At 37.7% G+C, this 23,528-nt stretch overlaps 1 protein-coding gene across 1 annotated transcript in view; it reads left to right on the forward strand.

Annotated features, from left to right (window-relative positions):
• SLC6A4 (solute carrier family 6 member 4) overlaps positions 1 to 23,528 on the forward strand; it is a 73,842-nt gene that overhangs the window by 34,837 nt on the left and 15,477 nt on the right. Inside the window, exons 7-11 of the mRNA XM_063450029.1 lie at positions 6,401 to 6,504; positions 6,715 to 6,842; positions 10,864 to 10,976; positions 11,705 to 11,836; positions 22,770 to 22,869. Coding sequence (XP_063306099.1) covers positions 6,401 to 6,504; positions 6,715 to 6,842; positions 10,864 to 10,976; positions 11,705 to 11,836; positions 22,770 to 22,869 — 577 coding nt within the window. The remainder of the gene's footprint in view (positions 1 to 6,400; positions 6,505 to 6,714; positions 6,843 to 10,863; positions 10,977 to 11,704; positions 11,837 to 22,769; positions 22,870 to 23,528) is intronic.

A 23,528-nucleotide genomic window follows, 5' to 3' on the forward strand; every position in this document is an offset into this window, starting at 1 on the left:
CCTAGTATCCCTATCACAAATACAAGACCACTTCAAAGCAACCATCAATGTCACGGCAGGACTCCACCCCACATGATAAACAAATACATACACAGTGAAATGAAGACAATGCCCTCCGCAACTGAATGGACGCGGTCTCGACCCACCCACACTGACACACACACACACACACCAACACAAGACAGATAAAGGTGCCCGTACCTTACTGTTTACGTCACCTGAACTCCGGCATACGACTGCAGACACGATTAGGGACCGCTTAGCGGCTGTAATCAAGCAAACTAGATACGTTAAACAACACACCGGTACTAATGTATTAGAACAGAATGTTTTTTTTTTGGTTTTTTTTTGTTTTTTTTTCTGTGTCTGTTTTTCATGTTTTCATGCTATGGGTCAGCTGACTAGGCTGTTTGGAGACCTGCGTATCTCATTCTATGCCCTTATCTCGGAAACCTGCGCATCTCACATGACCAAATATTGAACAGCAGGTTGGAGATCTGCGCGTTCCCACCAACCTACTCGCATGATATGTTATGAAAAACTTGACAAATTTTCAATAAACAAGGAAGAAAAAAGGAAAAAACAAAGCAAGGAAAAAGAGAAAGAAATAGGCAAAAAAAAGGGAAAAAAGGAAGGGAGAGAACAGAGAAAAAAAGAAAGGGGAAAAGTGCAACACATGAGACATAGGCACTCACAATTGTCTGCTTAGAATGCATGGGACCTGCGAGTCCGCATAAGTTACCAGGGCCTGCGAGCCCAAATGCAAACTGTTAATGTAGTCGTTTCCAGGGACCTGTGAGTCTAACTCTTTTTTTGTTGAAAATAAATTAATAAAAATCATATTTACAAATAAATGAAAAAAAATAAACCAGTTTTTCACCCGTGCCAAAAAAAAAATAAAAAAAAAAATTAAGAAACAAACATAATTTATGGAAAAATGTGAATGTAGATCGATATATATAGAAACAAACGTGTATTTGAATAGTTTTTAAAGGTTTAGAAATGTACCCCACCCCCACCCCCCAATAACAAATTAAATAAAACCCAACAATTGTCTATTCCTAACAAATAATGAACTTTTTTTTTTTTTTTTTTTTTTCAATAAATCAATTTTTAAAAAATAAACAAAACTTCCCCAGTGATATTAACTTGTTTGTACTGTTCCCAGCCATTTATATTAATTCTGTTCATGTGTTTGTCTCTATACATTATAAAAGATGCTCGATTTGAAAGTAGATCAGAATATATATATGACAGGGCTTCTAGGTATTACATAGCATGAGCTATAGGTACTGCTGCTGTATGTCACACAGAGTGCACAAAAATGTCACTCCTATTAATGTGATCAGTGAAAGGAGGAACGCTGCCTAAGGAACATGTTTTGTGCACATCTCTTTTTCTTTTAAATGCAGCACTAAATTCACAATATTTTTTATCATACAATATGCGTACAATAAATACTTCCAATAGTTTAATGTTCTCATAAACAATCATGTAAAATAATTTGATGAAAAAAAAATAATTAGAAGCAACAATCTGAGGAGTTCCATATTGCTAAGACGGTTTCTGTTAAATCAGTGGTTAGCAAGCTGTGGCCTTCTGGACCACTAGGGGCCTCTACATCCAGGTGGTTGCCAGGATACTAAAAGTAAAAAAAAAAAAAGACGCTATATGTCTTCAAAGGGAATGGTCACTTCTGTGTACTATTGAGAGTCGCCTATAAGGTGTCTTGACCATTTTTAATAGCTTGCTTTGTTTTATATCACATGTTAAATATTTTGCAAATGAGATTACAATCCAGTTTAATCCTGGCACCGCTCCTCTCTCTCTCTGCCTAAGCTACCGCTACAAAAGACAGAGCTTATAACAGTGACTGACAGGAAACCAAGATGGAGACACTCAGTTCCAGGACACAGCAGTTAAATACAGCAGTGTGGATTTATACATTTCATTTTAGACACTTATTAGTAACATATAAGGGATACAGTAACATAATAGTAAAACTCTTGGTAAGTATTACCTCTCCATTCCTGACGTTGTGCCGTGCTATGCACATTAAATTCTCTGGACTTTCTGACTGGGTTGTCAGGCAGGTCCCCCAATAAATGAATCGTAAAGTTACATAATTATACATGAATAATACATAAGTACACTTAGAATGAAATATATATGTATATATAATTTAATTCTAAGTGTATTTATATATTATTTATATATAATTATATTATTTTATGAATTATAAATTGGGGGACGTGAAAATCCAGGCAAATAGTCCAGATAATTAAATTTGCAAGCCCTATATTTGACCCTGTAACTTATGAAATCCCCATAAAACTTGTACATAGGGGGTTCTGTTGTACTCGTGAACACAAATATGAGTGTTTTAGAGCAGTAAAACATATAATGATAAGGATTACATCTGTAAAATGGCATTTTGTGTGTGAAAAACACAACAAAATTAATATGAACACTAACTTTGGCCAGTTTGTGACTAAGTGGCATCCAAAAAAAGACTGGTCATACCCCAAGAGCACAGAGTGGCTGACAGTCTGCAGAGCAGGCCAGGCACTCTCCCTTCCCTCCTGATCTCAGTGCCAGAGTAGGGTCTGGCCTGCTTGAGCAGAGAAGAGCAGGGCTGGAAGTGGAGGGGGGGCGGCTCATCTTAAGGTAGGGGAAGAGGGGCTTGGGGACCTTCCTGTGTAGTGTGTTAAAATTCGGAGGAAGGGCAGTGTATTAAATTGGGGGAGGGGGGCAGTGTATTAAATTGGGGGAGGGAGGGGAAAGTGTATTTATTTGGGGAGGGAAGGTGCAGTGTATTAATTTGGGGCAGGGAAGGGGTCAGTGTATTAAACTGGGGGAGGGAGTGGGCTGTGTGTTAAATTGGAGGGAGGGCAGTGAATTAATTTAGGGGGCCGGAGGGGGGCAGTGAATTAATTTGGGGACGGAGGGGAGCAGTGTATTAAAGTGGCGAGAGGGGGGCAGTGTATTAAATTGGGGGAGGGAGTGGGCTGTTTGTTAAATTGGGGGGAGGGAGCAGTGAATTAATTTGGGGAGGGAGGGGGGTAGTGTATTAGAGTGGTAAAAGGGGGGGTGCATTAGATTAGTGGAAGGGTGCAGTGTGTTTAATTGAGGGAGGGGTTGCAGTGTGTTAAATTGGGGGAGAGAGGGAAGTGTATTAAGTTAGAGTGGAGGGAGGAGGGGCAGTGTATTAGATTAAGGGACAGTGTATTAGATTGGGTGGAGGAGACAGTGTATTGGATTTGTGGGCAGTGTATTAGAATGGTGGGGAGGGGGCAGTGTATTAGATTGGGTCTGCATGGAGGTGGCTGAACACTCCCCATGGAGATGCTGATTGGCTGCACAGCTTTTGGCCTCACATGCACAAAAGCCTCCCAATGCTTTCCTATGGGAAAGCATTGGATTGGCTGAGATCATCAAGTTTGATGATCTCAGCCAAAGTGCAGAACACACTCATAGGACTTTAAAATCAACAAAATAACGTCATTTGTTTTTTTTTTTACAGCTGTGCAACAGCATATATTCACCATTTCAGTCCCATTACCAAACTTTTCTCAATATGTCAAGGTAGTTGTACTAAAACATTGGTTATATGCAAATGCATGTTTTCTTAAAATAAATTTGCTCTTTTGTTTACTTTGAAGCCCTACGAGCATGAGGACATCCAGTGTCAATTATGCAACTTTTATACTGTACTTTTCTAAATAAACCTATTTTTATGAAAACTGACCTTGTTTATATGGCCTGTGTTAGCCTTGAAAATGTTGACATGCTTGCCCTATGTTGTCTACTTTTGCAAATGGTATGACATAATGGAGTAATTGTCATTCCTGGACTGCCTTACGGTCTCAAAGGCCCATGCAACCTGTACATGGGGCTACTGTTGTACTTGTGAGACATCGGCGAACACAAATATGTGTATTTTATTGCAGTGGAAGCTAACAGTAGTTAAAATGCTATGCAGAACTTGAAAAATAACACATTTCTTAATTATGTTTCATATATAAATATTTGATGTGAAATGAAATTGCTATTTCTCCTGAACAAAATTATATATAAGTGTGTTTGCACTTAATATGAAAATGTAAATTATGGTTGAACAGACATAGAGCTCAAATTCTAGGTTTTGTTTTGGTTCAAAACTTGTATAATTGTCTATAGGGATTATGGTTTTAAGATTGAAAGTAGAGGATTGATGCCAGCACTATTATTCATTATGTAATATAGTGCATATATATATATATATATATATATATATATATATATATATATATATAATATATATATATATATAGAGAGAGAGAGATAGATAATTAAATGTTAAACAAAAATCTGCACATCAGTCAAGCCATAAGACTTGCTTTTCCCACAAAAATCACAAATTTGCAGTGATGTTACTACCGCAAAGAATTCTGGGTGGGCATATGCAAATGAGTTTAACAAAGAATCACATTTTTGCCTCATTCCATTTTAAACATGGATTCCTTTGAGTCTGTGTTTGCGGTATACAACAGCTTTGAAACACAAGTTGGGAAAAGATGCAAAGCCAGTGAACCACTCATGGACAGCTGTTTCATTGTTAATGCAAATCATCAGCATTAAGTTGGTTACTGGTTTGCTATTAAGGCTTGGCAGTGCTTGGGAGGCAAAAACCAAAAAGGTTATGGTGGGGGTAAAAATGGGATTGAAAACCCTTTCCGCCTGAAGTCTGTGGTTAGTTAATACAATGTTAAACAAAAATCTGCACACCAGTCAAGCCATAATACAGCTAATAGACCGATTATAGTATTTTGCAACTATTTTATCATATTGTGTGTAACATTCATTGCAACATTTTATTATACTTAGTATTGGAGCTGATTAGCTCACGATATTTTTGCGCTCTATCCTTATACACAGATAAGATTGAGTATAATGTGTAGTTCTACCTAGCACCATTAGACAAATAGTTATTTCAACTGTTTGTTGTCCAGTGACATTTTATATACTATTGATATTATTATGATGTCATTATTTATATAGTGCTAACTAATTCCACAGCTCTTTACAGTGGGTGGACGAACAAACATGTAGTTGTAACCAGATAAGCTGGACACACAAGAACAGAGGGGTTGAGGGCCCTGCTTAATGAGCTTACATGCTAGAGGGAGTGGGGTAAAATTACACAAAAGGTAAGGATAGTATTAGACTAGTGACAGTTGCAAGAGAGGAATCAGTCGGGATCTATTAACAGTTTAATTGATACGCTTTTATGAATAAATGGGTTTTTAATGATTTTTTGAAGGAGTGGAGACTGGGTGGGTGTCTAACGGAGGTGGTAAGTGAGTTCCACAGGAACGGTGCTATATGAGCTATATTCCTTACTACATTAGCTATTCTTGTGGGTAGTCTACATTAATTTATCTTTTAGTATAGAACAGTTTTTGTTTGTTTTGGGCTCAGGGCTAGCCACCTTGGTCCCAGGTTTTTGGTTTCCCTCTCCCTGTTCCCTACACACATCTCCTGTTGCCACAATTGTTGCAATATTGATACCATTTAATATTGAAACTGGTTAGCTTACTATATTTCTGCACTCATAATGTTTGAATGCAGGAAATATTGGACTTTTAGCACAGTAGTCCATATTATATTACTTTGCTAGTGTCAAGGGTGTGAATTTATACATTTTCTGCACCAAAAACTGTTAAAGTTGTTTGACTTATTAAAAGTTAAGTCTTAATTACGGTAGATGGTATTTTACTTAGTATTCCATTCCTATATGCTAGGTGTTGCATCCTCCAATTTTTCTTTTTTGTATCTTGTAATAAACAGGGGACAAAACCCCCAAGTACGAGGCTTTGCAACCATTGGCTCCAGTTCTCTTCTTCTCCTTCTCTTTTCTTTTAAGTGAACGTAATAAATAATGTTCTAGGTTGTTTGGCTGCACTGTCTGTAAATCTTTGTGTGCCTGTGTGTGTCGGCGTGTGAAGTGGGAAATCAGAATAAAGATCAGATAGGTTTTGCATCCCACCATGAAATATCCTGATATTCCAGTGGGCCAGCAAGGCCCTGATGATAGTATTAGATTTAATGTAATATGCGAGTAGTTTAATTAAATAGGTAAAATATTGTTTTTATTATTGCACATAATGGAGGTGGAGGTTATTAAAATGATTTTCCAAAGTGCTATGCTGAAGAAAAATAAGTGAAAACTACTTAGTGCTATTTCCAGGTTCTCATATTCTATTGCCTACCCTCTTTGTCCCATGAGTGCCACCACCTTTTTTACATGCTGCTAGTGACCAACATCTCCAGTGCTTATCTGTAGTTGGTCATGTACAATAGGAATGTTATCAATTCAGGTTTGTTTCATGTTTATAACTGTCTCGCTCTGTCATTGCAGGTCTGGGTTGATGCAGCTGCTCAGATATTTTTTTCACTTGGCCCAGGATTTGGTGTGTTACTTGCCTTCGCCAGCTACAATAAGTTTCACAACAACTGCTACCAGTTAGTATCATATGTACGTTTTTCCTTTTTGCCGCTCAGCTGAAAACACTGAGCTAGCTGTAACTTTCCCCACTTCCTTTACTTAATTTGACACAAGTTTAAAGTCCCTAGTCCAAATAATTACCCCAGAGCAAATTACGAAAGTGCGAGTTTTTTAGAACCTCGATATACCTGTAATTCGCAATTATTTGAACTATTGTTTTGTTTTAGGGACGCTCTTGTGACCAGTACAGTAAACTGCATGACCAGCTTCATGTCAGGATTTGTCATATTTACTGTCTTGGGATATATGGCTGAAATGAGGAATCTTGAGGTCTCTGAAGTGGCCAAAGACACAGGTAACATTTGGGACTGAGCAGAGTCACTTGTTGGGATTTATTAAGGGTCAGTGACAAATGATAATGTTGGTTTCTGGTGATTGTCTTTTCTATCAAATGCTTCCCCTTGAATAATCTGCTCTTGTCTGTGGTGGTCTGCCAATATATCACTGTGGCGGTCCGCCAATATATCACCACCATGGATCGATTTTTCCCCGAATAAAACAGTTCCAATAATCCTGAAGTAAAATATCGCCAGTATCACATATCCCCCCACACATGAGTTGAGGCTTAATGCTGGTAGTAGAACTGTTTAATGGAAGCACAGTCACATCATTTATACATGTATAAAACTCCTCCCCTGTGCCTGAGAGATAATTGAGTCAGGAACTGTACAAACTCAATTATCTCCATTGACAGAAAAAGATAAAACTTTCAAACACCCCAAAAGTACCCCCAAAATCCATGGAAACCCCACAATAGTCACATCCCCAGATAGTTCTGATCTGAGTGACCATCATATCCAAAAATCGCTCAGATCGGTTCAGTAGTTTTGGATTGCCATCGTAGGGAAGTTTTGACCGGTCTGCCACGAGGTCAAAGCCCAAATTAGTTCCAGGGAATTTGTGGCAAGAGCCGGTCTCCATTCGCAGGGTTTTTGTACGAAAACCACATAGTTCATACGAAATCTGATTAGTGTAGAATGCTCCCCTCATTTCGTAGTTCATAGCTCCCGAATGCCGTTCGTATAGGTGGTCGGGAACTCGAACGGGCAGCAGGTCTATCTTCACCGCCGTTCACGGAAGTGCACGGCCAAATTCAGCTCCAGACACTCGACGACCAAGTCCCACTTCCTGCGTTCGGGAGACAATATGGCCCAGTGGAGCATTCTATGAATTGTTTTACTTTGTAGTTTTCGTACTTGTCAGTTCAGTGTTTCATGTTCTAATGAGGTTCTGGGGTGGCCCTTGTTCGGGAACCGAACAAGGTGGGTACGAATAAAATAAACGAAAATCCATAAACAAAATATGCCGAACCAAGTGAAGGGGTATTCCTTCACATTGTCCTTCTGAGAACTTACCTTACCTGGGTACCCCCATTCTCACCTATTTCCCCACAGTTGGTAATAATTAAAATGATTTGAGATTTATTTAAATTCTCTTATATTTGAGTGATCTAGCTTTGTAGTAGAAACTCTGAACATTGTAAAATCAGATGATACTTTGTGAATTTAATAATCACAGTAAAAAATTGACATTGACTTACCCAAAATTATTCACAGACAATGACCTTTAATTTTTGTTACACCTTCGGTACATAACAACGTCAACACAACCACAATGCATCAGGGTATGCACCCTAATATTACTATTTAAACTTTAATTATAAAATCCTAAATTAAGAATAAGATGAACAATACAAATTTTTTCGAGTTGTAAAAAAAGAGCCTAAAAAATCTAAAGAAGTACTAAAAAAAAGAGCACAACTTTGTCGTGTATTAGGCTGTGCGGTGGGGCACACCTCATGCACACGCCTATGTTCACAGTTTTATTGAGACTTCAAAAAATTTAAAAGTTCCAATAATCTCTAATTATCTCAAACTTATGCTTGATGATCAGGTAGAGTAATAAAAGCAAGGAGTTATTTTTCAGCACAAACCATACAAGAAAAAATTAATGCTTCTTCATGTGTAATAATCTTTCTCTAAATTCAACTAAATCTTTTGAAATTACTATTGCACAACCCTTTGGCACTAAAGTTGGAAAATCAACTACGACCCTCGCTTGTTGAACGCCAAGTCTTTTCATTCACAGCCTCCCTCAGTACAAGTGCTGCAGGACATGTCGACACTACAAATAAAATAGCTTTATAAATACATCCTGGAGTGTCATTGATTGACTTACCCTCAAATGGTTAATAAAAACATATATCACTGCATTCCATGAAATTAATAAAACCTGTGGGAATACCTAAGCTTGGCCTGGGTCTGCTGTGATCATGTTAAAGTGCGCTGGAAGAATAGCAGATGTCCGCATATGATCATTTTTCTTAAAGCTTAAAAGCTGTACCAGGCCCCAAGCTACAAACCGAGTAGAACGAGAACACAAGGGCAACAGAGGTAAGGAGTTTTAACCTGACAGTGCCATGTGTGAGTTTATCAGAGTATCTTTATTCTGATTTCCCACTTCACACGCCGACACACACAGGCACACAAAGATTTACAGAAAATGAATTCATGTTTGGTGAAAAAAAAAAAAAAAGTTATGGGGAGTCTGAAAAACAAACTGAACTCTGAGGCTCTCGTCCCAACAGCTAGAACTGCAAATTTCACTGTCTAAACCACTGATCATCAGCAAAGTCAGTGAACTGCAAACTATTTCAGATATCTCAGTAAGCCATGACGGGTCTGTAAACTTCGTTCCCTGATTGACTGCTGCTAATGAGGTGCCTCGCAATCCTCCACTAAGAAACTGAATTAATTTCCAGGACAGTGAGTATCTCCAGATCAGTCTGACAAAATCCCTCATTGTGTGAGAAAGAAACAATCTCAAGGGTTGCATGTGATTGTCCTTCAGTGTACAGAAACATTGAACAATTACTTTGGTAATAGTTAAACAAAAAAATGAGAAGTTGTACCTAGAATTATATCAGTAATTTTGAAGCTATGGAGTTATTAAACCACAAATCAGTCTAAGTACGTATTTACTCACAGAAACTCATACAAGACCCCTAACGGCTGATGGATTGTCTAGAAGGGTCCCTGTGTCTGGTCAAATATTCTACTCCCATTTCCATTATTTGTAAAATAATAAATATTAGGAATTGGTGGTCTTTCTTCGTAATAAAAATAGAAAACAAAAAACCTTAATAAGTACTTATTATGTGACACATGGTCAAAAAATAAAACTATAAACATAATATGAGATATCAATATTCTATAGTAGATAAAAATGAAAAACAAACAGCCACGCAAAAAGATGGATATAAAAAAAATGAATCTTTATCCTCTAGGCCAGTGACTGAATATCTAAAAAAAGGAAAGCTTTTTGGTTGCCCGTAACATTTATAGACCGTTACCAAACCTTTGGTACCCTACTTCTATTGTGAGCCAATCACAGTGCATCACTGGGAAACACAACATTCCATAAGGATTTCCCAGTAATTATAGCGAATAACACATATCCATTGGATGTCCTTAGTTCCAACATTTTTTCACGTCTTTATTTTATTTAGTTTTTAAATATTGGTTGTATTATGCATTATGTATATTTTTTATACTCAGGCTTGGAGGATGGGGATCCCAATTATGTGCAGATAGTATGAACTTTATTGCAGTAGATTTAAAATGATTATTACAATTCTATAATGTTATTTGAGTAAACCTCTGATCTTCTGTTATAAACACTCAGTTTGGGTTAACCAACCATCAGTGGTTACCGGCTAGTGTAATCTTGAAGGCTCTTTGTTCCTCCTAGCAATTTCTTGTACAGCTGGCAGTAAATGACCATATGGTATCATTTTAAGTCTATTATCTCTCCTTCAGTGAGCTATGTTTGTATGACTGATACATATTATTATTATTGCAATTTATATAGCGCCAACAGATTCCGTAGCGCTTTACAATATTATAATTTTGTGTTGGAGTCGGCTTTATCTGTGATATAAAGGCCTCGATTTAATATTGTTGAATACGTTTTCCAAATGATTTAATAATTTTTGATAAACTTTTAACATGATTTCATATTCTGAAAAATATGTAAATCTTGAAATGATATCATATTTTTTTATATATTGATATTGGTTTATATGTTATAACTTTTTAAAAATGTTTTATATTTTGAAAATGAATTTTGAAAGTTTATCCAAAAATATGAAATCATTTGGAAAGCTTATTCAACAATATTAAATCGAGGCCATAATGTTTTGGAGAAGGTTGACCTCTTTCTGGCGAGGATAGTAAAATTCTAGTTACTAATCATGTTGGATGCAGTTTGGGATTTAAATTTCCATTAATATTCTACAATTTTGTCTTTGCTCCCAGGACCCAGCCTTCTATTCATCACCTATGCAGAGGCCATTGCGAATATGCCAGCTTCCACGTTCTTTGCCGTTATATTCTTCTTGATGTTAATCACTTTAGGTCTGGATAGCACAGTAAGTGGGCATTTATTAAATCATGCCAAGATGGAGTATGAATGGTGCATTAATAGAATTAGCAATGGTGAGCTCCGTATAATATGTACTGCAAGTATTCCTTTTTGACATAATTATATATTTAAGTGCAGTTTAGTTTCAGACATATATCCACAATCCAAATTGTGAAGTAGAACACATATATACATCATCTTGCAACAACAACATAGATCTAATAATAGAAAGCTACGAGAGAAACTGACTACTTAGCCCCTTATCCCCTTTGATGTAATATTGCAAAGTGCTGCGGAATTAGTTGGCGCTAAATAAATACCAATAAAAATAATAATAATAATAATAATAATAATAATGCCACCCATTATGGGGGTAGGTTCATAATATTAATGAGAGACAGAGGATCTCTTTGCACCATACCATGTGTAAAGTATTTACGTGTTTATAGCATTTGGAGTGTCCCTTTAACATCTGTGGAAGAGTCAATATTTGGTGGCTACATGGGGGGAATTAGAAGTGGCCAATTTTTAGGAATACTAGACTATTGTGGGTGGCCACAATTATACAATTTATCTGATAAAAATAATATGGTGTGGATGACCTGATAGCCCTATCATAGCAGCACGCTTACTGCTGTTAAATATGCATGTATCTTCTCAGTGTTCTACATATCTCTCCACTAACACATTTGTTCCATGCATTGCCCAGTAAACAAAATGTCTCTGTGTGTGTAGTTTGCAGGTTTGGAAGGGGTCATAACTGCAGTGTTGGACGAATTCCCACATGTATGGGGGAAGCGTAGGGAGCTCTTCGTCTTTCTTCTGATCGCCGTCTGCTTCCTTGGGTCACTGTCAACCCTAACATTTGTAAGTACAAACAATATACTTCTAATCCCCCCAAAATTATTATTCACTACACGTCATATCCTTATTGTTTATTTTAAAATATAGTTAACCTTTTTTTTTCAGGATCATAGTAACAATATGATTATTATAATAACAACAGAGGGTAAAATAAAACTTCATGACCTCTTTTCACGGAAAACATTTTCTCTCGTTCAGAAAAAAAAACAAAAAAAAACTTTTGAAGTTTAATATGAACTAATTAAAATGACAAACATACAAGCCAAGATTTTGTTCTTGCCCGTATGCGTACTTGCTGCCAAAAACAGAGTTACTCATAGTAATAGCACAACTTTATTTTTAACTTGTGATCTTGAAATACAAAAATATTTCTTTTAAAAGCTTTGTTCTATTTGGAATATAAAATGGACTTAGTACTATACATAATTACAACTGGGTTTTGCAGATGAAAATATTAGTTTTAGGAATTAAACTATCCTAGTTATGTAATGGAAACCAACACTCACTGTCCTGGTTATGTAGTGGAACCCAACACTCACAGAACCTAATTTATACCACGTATTACTGGGCCTATGGCAGGAATTAACTTATAGAATGGTCCGAGAGAAAGCCGAGGTCAAGAGTAGGCGAAAACAGGACAAACGATAAACAAGCCAAAGTCAGGAACACAGAGAGTAGAGAGACGGTTAAACAAGCCAAAGTTGGTAACTAGGATGCCAAATACAATATAAGCGGACTCTTGGGTAATCAAGAACCACAATAGGGCAACTTGCTACAGGAAACCCTGGCATTATATAGCCAGGGCACTAAAAGTATTGGCTTGCATAACCTTGGAGCGCATGAAGACCCAAATTCGGGCAAACGCTGAATTCGAGTACTTTTTCGATTCATTCGTGCCAACCAAATTGGCACTGAAAATGACGTTGTTCTGACATCGGCACGACTGATTACAAATAGACGCGCAAGCATAGCGTGCAGCGTCTGTCCCACCTTTGTATTAGAGAGCTCCGGAACAAGTAAGCATTGTACAAACAAATTCCATAAAGACCTTCCTGTGTAGCATTTAATGAATAATGCACTTATATATGATTATGCATTCAGATTCAGCTGTATTAATTCTTCAACATTAAAGTGGCTCTATCACAATCTTGGATCTTTGTATAATTTTAAAAGACCCCGAACAGCGACTTTGCTGCTGGGGGTCTTGTTGCCACACTGTGCAGAGGAAGGTGAGTTATACTTACCTGAACCTTTCCCTTGTGACTGCCACCACGCTCTTCCTGTCGATCTTGAAGTGCAAGAAGCCCCCATCAGCCTTGTACTCTCGCGCATGCATTGAGACAGAACCTTTTTCCTGCAGCCATCACTAGTGATTACTGGGTGCTTGACAAGGTGTGACAAAAGATGGCTCTGCCTTTTTGCCAAGCTTGTCAAGTGTAGGAAAACTAAGACAAAGTAGTCCATATTTGCTCTTAGTATACCTTTTGACTGAGCTGTAATCTCAGTGAAATTCCAACGCAGTCAATGTGAGTATTTCATAGATATTGTGTCTTTATGAAATACTTATTTTGTCGATTGGGGTAAAGAATGCTGCTTTAAGCAAACCTGCCATCCACAAACATGAGAGTAACAAGGGGGCTTTTTGGGATAATTTATACCTTTTGTTAGTAAACTTGTCAATTTACTCAATTAACAGTGTTCTTATTCTAGAAATTGGATCTCATCTGATTTATATCCAAAATGCAAGTCTGCACCCAGCTTTAATGTAGATTTCATTTATTCTGATAGGCTTAGGTAAAATAATAAGGCATATAAACTAAAATTTTCCATGTAAAACAAAATGGTATGTATAAATTGTATGCATAAATTTGGAAGCAATTTTCTTGCGCAATGCAGAGATTAACTGCATCATCCTTATAGTGCATATGCAACCACATTAAACAAAACAAAATGTGTTAACTATCTAATACCGATCATATCTCTAATATGGATAGAACCAGATAACCATATTACAAGGAAGACTGGTCTGGCAAAATAGATAATACTGTTGATTGCTTTTGGAATAGGTGCATCTCGTATATACAGTTGTGCTCAACAGTTTGCAAGCCATGGCAGAAATTGTGAAATGTTGTCATTGATAATAAAAATATGACTGATCATGCAAAAATTATGTCTTTTATTGAAGGATAGTGATCATATGAAGCCATTTATTATCACATAGTTGTTTGGCTCCTTTTTAAAACATAATGATAACAGAAATCACCCAAATGGCCCTGATCAAAAGACACACAAGGTGACACACACCGGTTAAAATGGCAAATAAAGGTTCATTTCTCACACCTGTGGCTTTTTAAATTGCAATTAGTATATGTGTATAAATAGTCAGCTCTTACATGGATGCACTGAGTAGGCTAGATACTGAGCCATGGGGAGCAGATGAGAACTGTCAAAAGACCTGCATAACAAGGTAATGGCACTTCTTAAAAATGGCAAAAAGATATCCAAAGCCTTAAAAATGCCAGTCAGTACTGTTTAATCACTTATTAAGAAGGGGAAAATTCGGGGATCTCTTGATACCAAACCAAGGTCAGGTAGATCAAGAAAGATTTCAGTCAGAACTGCCAGAAGGATTGTTCGGGATACAAAGAAAAACCCACAGGTAGAAATACAGAAATACAGGCCAATCTTGAAAAAGACTGTGTGGTTGTGTCAAGAAGCACATTATGACGATACTTGAACAAAAATGAGCTGCATGGTCGAGTTGCCAGAAAGAAGCCTTTACTGCATCAATGCCACAAAAAGCCTGGTTAAAATATGCCCAACAACACCTTGACATGCCTTACAGCTTCTGGCACACTGTAATTTGAAGTGACAAGACCAAAATAGAGCTTTATGATTACAAACTTAAGCTATGCTTGGAAAGTGGTCAACAAGGCCTATAGTGAAAAGAATACCATCCCCACGGTAAAGCTTGATGGCAAGAGGCATGCAGCATGTTATCAGAAAATACTGGCAGACAATTTGCATTCCTCTGCACAAGGGCTGGACATGGGACACTCTTGAACTTTCCAGCATGACAATGATCCTAAGCACAAGGCCAAGATGACCCTCCAGTGGTTACAGCAGAGAAAGGTGAAGGTTCTGGAGTGCCATCACAGTCTCCTGACCTTAAAGGACCACTATAGTGCCAGGAAAACATACTCGTTTTCCTGGCACTATACTGCCCTGAGGGTGCCCCCACCCTCAGGGACCCCCTCCCGACTGGGTCTGGGGAGAGGAAAGGGTTAAAACTTACCTTTATTCCAGCACCGGGCGGGGAGCTCTCCTCCTCCGATCCTCCTCCTCTCCTCCCTTTTGGCTGAATGCGCATGCGCTGCAAGAGCTGCGCGCGCATTCAGCCGGTCGCATAGGAAAGCATTTACAATGCTTTCCTATGGACGTTTGCGTGCTCTCACTGTGATTTTCACAGTGAGAATCACGCAAGCGCCTCTAGCGGCTGTCAGTGAAACAGCCACTAGAGGATTTAGAGGCTGGCTTAACCCTTATATAAACATATCAGTTTCTCTGAAACTGCTATGTTTATATAAAAAGGGGTTAAACCTAGCTGGACCTGGCACCCAGACCACTTCATTAAGCTGAAGGGGTCTGGGTGCCTAGAGTGGTCCTTTAATATCAGACGTACGGTTTATTCAAGCCACCAAAGACATTGCATGACCTGGAGGCCTTTTGCCAAAGTACTTCTCGCTGTCATTGATGATAAAGGGGGCAATACACAGTATTAAGAACTAAGGGTATACAGACTTTTGAACAGAGGTAATTTAATTTTTTTGTTTTGTTTTTTGATTGTGCCATTCTGTTATAACCTACAGTTGAATATTAATCCCATAAGATTAAATAAATGTGTTTTGCCTGCTGACTCATGTTTTATTTAAAAATGGTACATACATTACCAATTCTCCAAGGGTATGCAAACTTTTGAGCACAACTGTAATTACTCAAAAATAAGTCCTGCGCTCAGACTCCCACTACTCCTCCGGGGCAGCAATGATCATAGTACACATCAGCCCCAATACATACAATAAATACCAAAGAAAATAGTTACTTATACTTTTATATTTACATAACTGGAGGTTTGTAAGTGACACTCCAATGGCCATTAGATGTTATCCCACCTGCCACGTCAAGGCAAAACTTTTAGGTGGGTCCCACAATAACAATTCACCTTGCTTCCTTTAGCTTAAGGTAAACAAATATCTAATGTGACAGAGAGTGGTACTTTTCGAAACCCCTACATACTTATTAACCTTTAATAGGGAACATACCTAACTTTAAATTTAACTTCCTGTTAAAAACCAACACACTCTTTGCCTAACAGACATATAACACTGGGTGTATCTAGAATATAATACTGTAAATATCCAAAATATATCACTTAGTATATCTACAATATAATACTGGGAATATCCAAATAATATCACTGGGTGTATCTACAATATAATACTGGGAATATCCAAATAATATCACTAGGTGTATCTAGAATATAATATTGGGAATATCCAAATAATATCACTGGGTGTATCTACAATATAATACTGGGAATATCCATAGTATAACACTGTGTGTGTCTTCAAAATAATACGGTGAACATCCAAAATATAACACTGGGTGTACCTACAGTATAATACTAGAAATACCCAAAATATAATCATGGGTGCATCTACAATGTAATACTGGGAACATCCAAAATATAACACTGGGTGTATCTACAATATACCGTAATACTGGGAACATCCATAATATAACCATGGTTGTATCTACAATATAATACTGGAGACATCCAAAATATATCACTGGGTGTATCTTCAATATAATAATGGGAACATCCAACATATAACACTGGGTGTATCTACAATATAATACTGGGAATATCCAAAATATATCACTTAGTATATCTACAATATAATACTGGGGACATCCAAAATATAACACTTGGTGCATCTACAATATAATACTGGAGACATCCAAAATATATCACTGGGTGTATCTACAATATATATATATAATACTGGGAATATCCAAATAATATCACTGGGTGTATCTAGAATATAATATTGGGAATATCCAAATAATATCACTGGGTGTATCTACAATATAATACTGGGAATATCAAAAATATATCACTGGGTGTATCTACAATATAATACTGGGAATATCCATAGTATAACACTGTGTGTGTCTTCAAAATAATACTGTGAACATCCAAAATATAACACTGGGTGTACCTACAGTATAATACTAGAAATACCCAAAATATAATCATGGGTGCATCTACAATGTAATACTGGGAACATCCAAAATATAACACTGGGTGTATCTACAATATACCGTAATACTGGGAACATCCATAATATAACCATGGTTGTATCTACAATATAATACTGGAGACATCCAAAATATATCACTGGGTGTATCTTCAATATAATAATGGGAACATCCAACATATAACACTGGGTGTATCTACAATATAATACTGGGAATATCCAAAATATATCACTTAGTATATCTACAATATAATACTGGGGACATCCAAAATATAACACTTGGTGCATCTACAATATAATACTGGAGACATCCAAAATATATCACTGGGTGTATCTACAATATATATATATATAATACTGGGAATATCCAAATAATATCACTGGGTGTATCTAGAATATAATATTGGGAATATCCAAATAATATCACTGGGTGTATCTACAATATAATACTGGGAATATCCAAAATATATCACTGGGTGTATCTACAAAATAATACTGGGAATATCCATAGTATAACACTGTGTGTGTCTTCAAAATAATACTGTGAACATCCAAAATATAACACTGGGTGTACCTACAGTATAATACTAGAAATACCCAAAATATATTCATGGGTGCATCTACAATGTAATACTGGGAACATCCAAAATATAACACTGGGTGTATCTACAATATACCGTAATACTGGGAACATCCATAATATAACCATGGTTGTATCTACAATATAATACTGGAGACATCCAAAATATATCACTAGGGTGTATCTTCAATATAATAATGGCAACATCCAAAATATAACACTCGGTGTATCTACAATATAATACTGGGAATATCCAAATAATATCACTGGGTGTATCTGCAATATAATACTGGGAATATCCGACATATATCACTGGGTGTATCTCCAATATAATACTGGGGATATCCAAAATATAACACTGGGTGCATCTATAATATAATACTGGGTATATCCAAAATATAACACTGGGTGCATCTATAATATAATACTGGGAATATCCAAAATTTAACACTGGGTATATCTATAATATAATAATGGGAATATCCGAAATATATCACTGGGTGTATCTACAATATAATACTGGAGACATCCAAAATATAACACTGGGTGTATCTACAGTATAATACTGGGAATATCCAAAATATACCGAGTATAATTTGGATAAGCTGAGTTTTTCAGCACATTTTTTGAGCTGAAAAACCCCAACTCGACTTATACTCAAGTCAGTGTCTGTATTATGGCAATTTACATTGCCATAATACAGACTGGGGGCTGGCAGCGAGCGCTTACCTCTCCTGCAGCTCCTGTCAGTTCCGTTCTCCTCCGCGCCGGTCCGTTCAGCACCTCTGTCAGCTCCCAGTGTAAATCTTGCGAGAGCTGCGGGGTCATAGTGCGGCTCTCGCAAGTCTTACAGTGTGAGCTGACAGAGGAGCTGCACGGACCGGCGCGGAGGACAAGGGAGCTGACAGGAGCTGCAGGAGAGGTAAGTGCTCTCTGACAGTCCCCCTCCCCCCCACTGAACTGCCAATGCCACTGGACCACCAGGGAGTGAGACCCCCCCTCTCTGCCATGTATCAAGCAGGGAGGGGGGACGAAAAAAAAAATAATAATAATAAAATAAAATATTAAAAATAATAATATTAAAAAAAAATTATATAAAAAAAAAATTAATATAACAAAAAAATTAAAATTATTATAATTAAAAAATAATAATAAAAATGCCCACCCCCCCCCAAGGCTCTGCATCACACTCTGCATCACACCCACACTGCACTCATACACACACACACACACTGCATTCACACACACACACACTGCACTCATATAAACACACTGCACACATACACACACTCCATTCACACACACACACACACACTGCACTCATATACACACTGCATTCATACACACACACTGCATTCATACATACACACTGCACTCATACACACACTGCACTCATACACACTGCACTCATACACACACACTGCACTCATACACACACTGCACTCATACACACACACTGCACTCATACACACACACACTGCATTCATATACACACACACTGCATTCATACACACACTGTATTCATTATATACACACACTGTAAATAAAAATTGGGGATATCCAAAATATAACACTGGGTGCATCTATAATATAATACTGGGTATATCCAAAATGTAACACTGGGTGTATCTACACTATAATACTGGGAAAATCCAAAATATAACACTGGGTGTATCTACAATATAATACTGGGAACATCCATAATATGACACTGGGTGTATCTACAATATAATACTGGGGTCATCTAGGATAGAACACTGGGTGTATGTAGGATTTAACAATGGATGATATTACACTGGGCGCACCTAGGATGTAATATTAAATATTAAGTTATTATAGCACTGGGTGTATCTATGCCACTTGGTGCATCTAAGTTACCATCTAAATTTTCTATTTCAATGCATAGACTATATGTATGGTAGGCAATATTCGTATAAATAAAACGAGACACACAATAACCACAGACAACGTTTAATTACTTTTCAACGGGAGGGCCGTGGTGTTTATTCAAAGCTCAAGAGGCATACAACCATAACTTTGCAACCATACAATATAACATATGGTTCACCAACTTTCAAAACTTTTATAGTGGTCTGGGTGCCAGGTCCCTCAGGTTTTAACCCTTCAGATACAAACATAGCAGTTTCAGAGAAACTGCTATGTTTACATTTGGGGTTAATCCAGCCTCTAGTGGCTGTCTTCTGGACAGCCACTAGAGGCGCATCTGCGACGCTGGAGGCATATTATGCCTCCATCGCGCAGAGCGTCCATAGGAAAACATTGAGAAATGCATTCTGCTCCTGTGACGTCGGACGGGGGAGCTGACGTCGGAGTGGGAGGAGAGGTCACCAGCGCCGAGGGAGCCCGGCGCTGGATTAAGGTAAGTGGCTCAGGGCACTATAGTGTCAGGAAAACCGCTTTGTTTTCCTGACACTATAGTGATCCTTTAACTTTATTAACCACCATATTGCCAGTCAGTCATAACTAACCTGACCGCCTTTTATTTAAAACCATTTACCACCATATCCTTCCTCAGAACTTGACTCTAAGGATGACTTTTGCCCCAATGCTTCATAACACTACGACAATACAATGAAATAAAAGTAAAGGGGGGTTGGGGGGTCTGTCCGCACCGTTCCTGCTTCAGTCCACTCTGACAGGAATAAACTTGTGCTGCTTCTTTTTATACTGTTCCTGTAGCCCATGGATCAGCGCAGCTAAGAGGAATAGGCCTTGACAGAGCCAGGAGGTAGGCATAGCAGCCACAGGAAGTTAGTGACAGCTAGCATGCTGGGTAGGGCGAAACCATAAGGGGAGTATTTATACTGGCCATTATATGAAGTGGCCATTTTAACTGAACCTAAGCTTACCTGTCAGTTGTCCCTCCCACCCTCCCTGTATTTGGTTAGGTTAGTTGATTTCCTGTTTTTTCACAGCGGCAGGGAATGGCCTGGTTAAATCGGAGGGTAGATGGAGGAGAAAGTGGGCATCCTGAGGTTTAGTGTGGATTGGGCAGTGTTGCACGTGGTTGGTAGGTTCGAGCCCGTCGGTGGCTCCGAACCTGTGGGTGTGGTGGTGTCTTGGTACACCCCACACTGGAACTGGTGGGTAGTGGTGTCTTGGTACACCCCTACAATGGATATGGTGGGTAGCGGTGTCTTGGTACACCCCTACAATGGATATGGTGGGTAGCGGTGTCTCGGTACACCCCTACAATTTAATTTGGTGGAAATGTGGTCATATTGGGCGGCCAGTTTCTGTAATAACATGTTTTTTAGATTGTTATCTATTGTTATTATTGTGGGGTCATTGCTAGGGGTATGTTATGTATATGGGGGGATGTTAACTTTAATAAGATTTGTTGGCAATGACCCCATTTGTTATTCCTTAATTATTTTATTAATAATTTAATAAAGCTGTGTCCGTGTTTTAATGGGGGTTTGGGTAAGGTTAGCGCATATGCCGGCAAATCCGACTGTGCGCCTGTCAAGTTTCCCGCTCTTTTTCTGCTTGCAACTTTCAACCAATCTCATGCCAGCTCCAGCCCCTAGAAACAGATGTGTCATCAATTCTGCCCAGATACCTGTCTAACTGACCATCTACCACAAGATGTAAAATTCCTCACATTCAAATCCCAGACAAAACAGCTTAACTCCTTGCCTTCTTTTTTAACCTTCCTTCTCTGTGAAGTATTGCCATATTAAAAAAAAATATTTTAGGAAAGAAATGCCATAAAATGATCTAACATTCTGGATGCACCCAACATATATGATGCATAAAATAGTCTTAGCCGTCTTGCAAAAATGGGTTTCTTTTATTTTTGGTACTAATAAAGTACACCGTTCACCCTACAAGGATAAAACAGTGCATACTTTGTGTAGTGTACATACACAATACTCTCTCAATACATGTCAACATGTACAGATAGGACTTTGTAATGATAGCCATTGAGAATGACACAGAGCGTCTCAATGAGAAAGCGCTGATAGGAGACACAGAGGTGCTTATCATCACAAAATTCTGTTTACATGTGAAAGCTGTTTTTCAAAATGTAATGCAATTATTTGCACGATTTAAATTTACTTCATCAATGTATATGTTTGTAGGTGAGAGTCAACACGGCAAAGTAACAGTGTTACAAAAAGCAAATATAATTGTATTTTGTTTGTCGTTTGAATAGACCTTAAATGTGCTGCAGACAGACAACAGCATTCAAGCTTTGTTAATATTGACTCAATCAATTATTTCCTTATTATGAGACTGTCTACCAAAAGCAATGCCATTCGCTACTTTAACCACATAATATGTAACGTGTCTGATGCTTGACTGGAACAGCTGCTGGTGGAAAGACACGAGTACCAGTCCTGATAATTATAAAAACATTAAGGAAACTCTAAAAAGCACCATAACAACCTATGCAAAAGTTGTGGTGTTAAGAGGTCCCCTCTCAATCGCACCCTGCACACCAAAATTATGGTGATTTGCAAATACTGTTGCCTGCAGCTATAAACCGGCCACTTATAAACATCAGAAAGGGAAGCTAGACTTCTTTTAAATATTTATGATCACATCCATTTTAGTCCAAACCTTCTCTAACAGACTGGCTCTAACAGAGCCTGAGCTATACATGCATCACCAAGCGGCTAGTCAAATAATTTTTATTATTTCTAATTTATTGGAAGCTCGTTTGGGCAGGGCCCGCTTCACTTACTGTTCCCATCTCTCAAACATGTTTTGTTAGAGTTACTGTTTGTCTTGTTTTAGCCATTGCACAGCGTTATGGAATATGTTGCGTTATAAGAATAATAGTAATTGTAATAATTGCAATTGTATACTATTTATCTATGTAGTCCGCCAAAAGGTGTGTGGGTAAATGCAAGCCTGGAGTGTCTCTAACTGTACATTGCATTTCAACCGATGGGTTGTGCAACAAGACAGTCATACTGTACATAAATCGTTAGCTACTGTATCCATTTAGATAGGCCCTGTCTTAGTAAATCAAGTAAATCTTTACATGTGATGTATTTGTTTCTAGGGAGGAGCTTATATGGTTAAGTTGTTTGAGGAGTATGCCACAGGTCCCGCCGTACTTACTGTGGTATTCTTGGAGGCAATAGCTGTGTCTTGGTTTTATGGTAAGTAAATGTGAATTATATTTTAAACAGACTTATAGATTGGCCTATATTAACCGGGGACAGCTAAATAAATGCTTGTAAAAATTTACAGGGAGTTTAAAATTTTGTAAAACTTAACTTTCTGTTGAATAATCTAAAAAAAAAAGAAGACAATACTGTGTATTTAAAATTTTTGGTACTAAAATACTACTAATTTGTGAATGGTCAATTACTAAATTTACTGACCACCCATTATTTGATTGGTCATTAAAAAAAAAAAAAAAATATATATATATATATTATAAATACTATAAATACAAGTTTTAAGTTGATAACTAACCATTTTGCTGTTTCTTAGAAACTGCAATGTTTACATTTTGCAATTTCTATGCCTCTTAGTGGCAGTCAATCAGATAGCCACTAGCGGCTTCTAACACAGGTAGATTCAATAATTGAATCAATTAAACATCCATCATAATCAGGTAAGGTATGCAGATGATAAAATGCTATGTTCTTCGGAGGATTGCGGTACTACTGCAAATATCCTGCGTTCCTCAATGATCTGATGGTACAAAAGTGACCAGAATTTCACTGTTGGAGGATCATGCTGCAGTAAGGAGTCTGTCTGATGCTGGATTACAAGTAAAGTACAAGTTCATTTTTATATAGTGACAGCCCAG

Source organism: Pelobates fuscus, chromosome 1 (genome assembly GCF_036172605.1).
Source record: "Pelobates fuscus isolate aPelFus1 chromosome 1, aPelFus1.pri, whole genome shotgun sequence".
Classification (NCBI taxonomy): Eukaryota; Metazoa; Chordata; class Amphibia; order Anura; family Pelobatidae; genus Pelobates; species Pelobates fuscus.